The following is a 5,979-nucleotide window of genomic DNA, read 5'->3' as shown; positions in this document are numbered from 1 at the left end:
CAGTTTTATTTGTTGCTGATGGAATTACTTGGCTGCACAAAACCACAATATCAATACCTGCCATATTAGCCAGGTTTACAAAGAAGAAAGCAAATACAAAATAAATAAACACCATGTAGAATTTGAAAAGTTGCCCAAAATATCAAAGACCTTTCATGTGAGGTTTTGTACACATTAATGCTGACTGGCGTGATTCTTCATTCCTCACCATACAAAACCCTGATAAGACCCATCTACCAGACCAGAGCAGGGAGGGAAATTACTATTAAGCCAGAGGACAATGCTGGCACACATATAAAGGGTATCAGTTGTCCACCAATAAATCTTAAGAAGTAAGTAAGTTGCTAACTGGAGAAGTGAAGTTAGGGAACTGCCTTCCAAAATAAATAGCTGGTGCAAAAAGTGTACTTGTTAAGATAGAAAGCAAGTGATTTTTAAGAGTGCTTGATCTATCACAGTGACCTTCTTGGATAATAAGGTTCTTATTTCATCTATATCGTAAGATCACAGTTCTCCAACAAGTTAAGTTTGTAATAGAGTTGTGCATGCGTGCATTATAAATCACTACAGTAAGTACAATGCAATGGAGAAGTGAACCAGAGTACAGTTTAGAAATAAGCACAGTTTTGTTTGAATTTCATTGTCATGCAGCTTTTGGAAGGTCATCACTGAACAGGATGATGTGCTGGAGTCTAACATTGACTTTTGGTTCTACCGAGAGTACATTCTTTATAACATCACAGTATTGAGAAAAATATTATTCACTACACAATATTTAAGAATACAAGAAACAATATATAAGATGTTAGATAACGTCACAAAATCACTTTATGTAAATACTGAAAAGGGCTTTGCTTATTAAAGTTTGCTTGTTAAACAAAAAGACCTCCATCTGTAATGCTCATAGCATGTGTGTTAACAAATCAGTATTAAGACATATATTTGAACAACGTTCACATCACATTGAATGAATATAAAATACAAATAACTTATAACTGCTGACAAAAAAAAATACTGAATTGTTGAACAGATGATCTCACGCTCTTGTGTATTTTGTATTTTAGATCTCATAGTTTCTGAATTTCCTCAGAAGCTCTGATGGAGCATCCCCTGACCAGCGGAAACGCAAGTGCCAGTAATTTGCCTCTGAAAATCCTGAGGGAAAAAAGAGAAAGGCAAGTAAATTATTATAAACATGTATAAAACTAAGTTGTCTGAAATAATACTTGATAATCTTCCCCCATAAAAGTAAGTAAAAAATCGGTCACTTCCAGTACTCTTGACTAGCAGGGACAACCTCTGTATTCTTGGCACCATTTGAACAAGAGCTCAAGTAAACACCAAACTTCAAGATATATATCAGCTGGGAAGAGTCCAAAGAAGAACAGCAAGAACGATGGCAGTCCAGAAAAGAGGATTTACAAAGAAAAACTGAACAAATTGCATTTGCTTAATCTAAAGAAGAAGAGATAGAGAGTGACACGATAAATCTCCAAGTACGTGGAAGGCAGCAGTGTGGAGGGAAGGTACAGATGGCCCTTTCCACATACAAGGGAGTAAAGGAGTTTTTCAGACCCTGTGCTATGTTTTTATGATCTATGGGCTGTTAATATTAAAATATGATCTTCCTATATCAGGAAGCTGAAGCCTATTAACAGACTTAGTGTTAAAATCTCTTATTCAGGCTGAACTAGCTACGTGGGGTTTTAGTCCATAATTCTAACAGACCAGCAGACAGCAGCTGGAAATATCTCAGTTTAAAAGTGGAATCCAATATAATAAATTTTCCTGGACCAAAACAAAAGCATTATCAACATCCCAACATCAAGTATGAACACTGAAGTGCATACAGGCCCTGTCAAATAAATATATTCCAATATTAACATTTATTAATGTAAATATATGCCCACTGGGTAAATTAAGTAGGCATTTGATGGGTTTGATGTTTTTCCCATTCAAATCTATGGAAATTAAATTAAAACTTTAAAAAAAATATGAGAAAGAAAATGCCTGCAGAGAAAGCTCGCCATTAGACCTTAGACTAGGTAGAAGGAAGAAATTTTTTACAATGAGGGTGGTGAAGCACTGGCACAGGTCGCCCAGAGAGGAGGTAGTTGCCCCATCACTGGAAACATTCAAGGTCAGGCTGGACGGGGCTCTGAGCAACCTGATCTAGTTGAAGATGTCCCTGCCCACGGCAGGGCGGTTGGACTAGATGGCCTTTAAAGGTCCCTTCCAACCCAAACCATTCTATGATTACAAGAAACAAGATGATGTTTTCCTTACTGTAAAATTTTACTATTTTACAAAGGATACAGTGATGATTTAATTACCAAAAAATAGCAAATAGTATAATTTTATAGAGCATAATTTTTAAATACAAAATTTTCAGTTATGCCTCACATATATTTGTTTGTAGAATTTTCTTATCTATTTTCTGCATTCCACAAATGTTTGGGATTAAATTAGGTTTTGCTACCCTCACAGTTCAACTTAATTTCCTGTTTGATCAAGCTGGGAAGAAATAACAGGACTTTGTTTAATAATAGTTCTCTGATAACATAAGCCTAAGATTATGAAACTCCTGAAGGATCAAGCAGAATAGAGAGTGGCCGTTGTGGTAAGTAAACTTTGATTCAGGCGTACTAACCTAAACAACAGACAGGAAATACTAACTGGCCAGATGACAGGTTTTGAAATACACATTTATTCTGGTGCATGCACTATTTTTTAAAAAAAACTGTTCAAATACAAAAGAAGCCTTCAGGTCTCAATTTTTAGTCCTCATTAACTCATGAGACATAAACTGTGCAAGAGTACTGAATGCTGGAAAAAAAAAAAAATATATATATAATACCTGAATGTTTTATTTAACATTTTAAAAGTTATTTTTAAAAAAATCACTGAAAATAATTGCCTTTTTTTTTTTTTATTTTGATATGGCAGCAAAACAGAACTTTCCATTTCGGTTTTAGAAGAATTTTTTTCTTCTTCTCCAGTTTTTGGTTTTACTAGCAAACAAGCGAGCAAACATGGGGTAGGGAGGAAGAAAGGTCTGAAAGCTTCAAAATTAAATAAATAATAAACAGCATAAAACGCAAAACAAAACCCCAACCCAAAACCACATTAAAAAAACTACCAGTTAAACATTCTGGAGAAGAATTTCTCATGACTTAAAAGCCTCTGTTTCAGGCCAATCCCTGGATACTGCAATTTTTTGTAACTGCTGGTTTCACTTACTTGGGGAGTCTGGATTCTTTGAAGACTGTGGTTTCACATCAGGAATTGCAACATCGTCTTGCTCCCTGTTCCCATCTGACAATCCATCTTCATTATTTTTGGTCTGTTGGGTCCAAATCTCATTAGTTATGTTGTTGCTATTATTCAAGTCAGGAGCTTCCAGCATTTGGTCCTTCTTACTTTGGACAGCCCAGTGCATTGACTACAGAAATGCAAAAATAACAAATAAAGAACTAATTCCTATGCCTTAATAGATTTTTAATGAATTTCTCTTTTCTTTCTTACACTGTTGTAATAAAAGGTTAAACAAAGCACGTATTAGAAAGAAGCTTGCAGGTCAATAGGATAGGGGAAGGTATGGTTACATATTGCAAATAGCATTTGAGAGGATAGTTTATGTCAGGTGGGGATGAAGAACAAAATGTACAAATGCACCAAATAATTCTAAGGGTCTTTTGTCCAGTTTCTTCTGTCATGACTTGTGACACTTTTTTAAGACCGCTTGAGTGGCTTAGAAAATGTCCATTTTCAAAGCTCTCTTTGACTTCAAGGTGCCCTTTGAAAACAAGACAATTTGAAAAGCTTTACTATCAAAGTCTGTGGAATGACTTCTGTTTGGAACTGAACTAAGCTTGATGGGATATCAGTGTTTGTTCCAGCAAACATTTAAGCTCAGGCATGATGCTTTAGTTGAAGAGGCTCTCAGACTTCTCTCATAAGCAGAATTGAGGTGGGCAGAATTGGCAAGGAAAACATTTATTCATCTGCCTTAAAATCTGACCATGTAGACTTGAAACTATCATTCACCCTAATAAGGCAGAAAACAAAAAATCAAACATTATGGAATTAGGATCTACTAGGAACACACTATCAAATTATCTCACTAGCAAAATTAGGAGGGAAAACAACCTTCAGAACATCTGCCTCTGTCACAAATCACCGCACTAGCCTAGCAGGGCCCCTCCAAAGATCTGTGTGAAGCCCGGGGTTCCAAGGAACCTATATTCTAGATTTTTCAATGAGCTCTTTATTTAATCAGATAGCATGGAAACCTATCTGATAAGCAATATACCAAAAGGAGAATATATTTTACAAAGATCCTAGCTTTGAAAATAAATAAAAGGTTCCTACAAAAGCAAAGTGTGCTGAAGCATTTGAAAGCAGCCCTTAAGTTACCTAAACTTCATATAATACACATAAAAGCAGCAACTTGATAAATTCACTCTAAAACTACTAACCAAAAACCCTTCTGTGAATGGGCTTCTATAGCCTTCCAATTTTTCCTGAATTTCCTTAACTTCCTTAGTGCAGGAATCACTCTGCACTATTCCCATCCCCAAAACCCACCACTGCAGAAGAAGTGGTGTTGCAGTGAGTGAGGAGGTAAGTTACATTTTCTCTGCACCACCCCTACCTCCCCCTCCTCCTGAAGGCCCAAACTTAGACAACACCAACCGTTTTCACAGAATTGCTCAGGGCCTCCCACTGCTGGAACGGAATGGTAATTTTGCTTCGTCGCCAGTAATCATAACGTGCTCGACTCTCTTCATTAGTAAGAATCTCCTTAGCTTGCTGCAGCTTCTGGAAATTCTCCACTAGAACACAAACCAAAAAGATACTAAAGCCAATATTTGTTTTCAAAGAAATTAATTCAGATGTGAAAGGGGAGCTGCCAACAATGGCTTAGAGCAAACAGAGTAGAGGGGACAGGAGGAGAGTTGAGTGACAACGGCATGCGGTTGTTCTGCTTACAGCTTTGCAAAGTTTTAGCTGGCTTTAGGATCATAGCACCTTTGGTGGACAGCTGATATCCTTTGCAAATGAGGACTAAAATGCTCATTTGTCTACCGGCTTCAAAATCTCCCAAATTTAAGTTCAGAGAATCTTACAGAGTACAGCAGGCAAAAGGCACATGTCGCCCCCTGTAGAAAACCTTAAAAAGGGAAATTAAACTAGAGTGATAATGCTTAGAAGGAACACACTTACATCCATAGCAGCAAGGAAGTCGGAGCAAAGCACAACACCAAGAAAACATGAGCGGGGAGAAAAAAAAAGACAAGCAAAAATTGACAAGCAAGAAGAGGAATCTAAATACAGTTCAAATTAAGTAACTTGTGCATTTTATTAGGTATGTTTTCTACATGTGCTAAAATGTTATCTTGAATACCAGACTTGAATGAGACCTCTGATTTTCCCCTACAGGGGAATTTTTCATTAAAGGGTTACTAAGGATGCAGCGGCACGTTACTATTTGTAGAAGGGTTATAAAGATTTAGATTTTATCTATGAGTCACCTATGTTACAGTGATCTATTATTATTATTAATTCATTTATTCCAGTTTACAAATTTGAGAGATTTCTTTTGAAATACACTAAGCCCAAACACTAATCAAAATTGGTAACTATAAATCAAACAACAGACAACAGGTTGAGGGGGCAGTTCTATTAGGTTTCCTTTTTCTAGTGCTACTAGTTTTCAAAAAATAAAAGATCTACTTTAATTATTCTTTATTGAGCTTTAAGCTGATGAAATAAAAAATATAAAGTAAACTTTCACCAGTACTGTAAAAAGGTATGTAAAGTAAATACAGCATGTTCAGGTAAATGGAGCATAAAATATTTCTTCTTAACAAAGAAAGCTGCTCCAACATTTGGCACTTGGCCTCCCTTTTTGAGTTACTTAGTTTCAATTAATTGGAGGGGGGCACGACACCGGAATGGGGTGGGGGTGCAGAGAAA

At 36.4% G+C, this 5,979-nt stretch overlaps 1 protein-coding gene across 1 annotated transcript; it reads right to left on the bottom strand.

Annotated features, from left to right (window-relative positions):
- Positions 1-794: 794 nt before the first annotated feature.
- On the bottom strand, positions 795-4,831 carry LOC104074724 (dnaJ homolog subfamily C member 12-like). Its single transcript, XM_009574942.1, has 3 exons — positions 4,696-4,831; positions 3,241-3,442; positions 795-1,155 (listed from the first exon to the last, which is right to left on the bottom strand). Exons 2-3 carry the CDS (start codon positions 3,437-3,439, stop codon positions 1,061-1,063), a joined length of 294 nt encoding a protein of 97 aa, XP_009573237.1. The 5' UTR covers positions 3,440-3,442; positions 4,696-4,831; the 3' UTR covers positions 795-1,060.
- Positions 4,832-5,979: the final 1,148 nt, after the last annotated feature.

Source organism: Fulmarus glacialis, unplaced genomic scaffold (assembly GCF_000690835.1).
Source record: "Fulmarus glacialis isolate BGI_N327 unplaced genomic scaffold, ASM69083v1 scaffold38953, whole genome shotgun sequence".
NCBI classification, from domain to species: Eukaryota; Metazoa; Chordata; class Aves; order Procellariiformes; family Procellariidae; genus Fulmarus; species Fulmarus glacialis.
The sequence above is the reverse complement of the archived record's forward strand: the minus strand, read 5'-3'. Positions and strand labels throughout refer to the sequence as shown.

Bases quoted from the DNA above. Each gene is read 5' to 3' on its own strand.
- LOC104074724 (XM_009574942.1), bottom strand. From the start codon at position 3,439: ATGCACTGGGCTGTCCAAAGTAAGAAGGACCAAATGCTGGAAGCTCCT. The intron at 1,156-3,240 runs GTAAGTGAAACC...TTTTTCCCTCAG, and splicing joins AAAGAATCCAGACTCCCCAA to GATTTTCAGAGGCAAATTAC.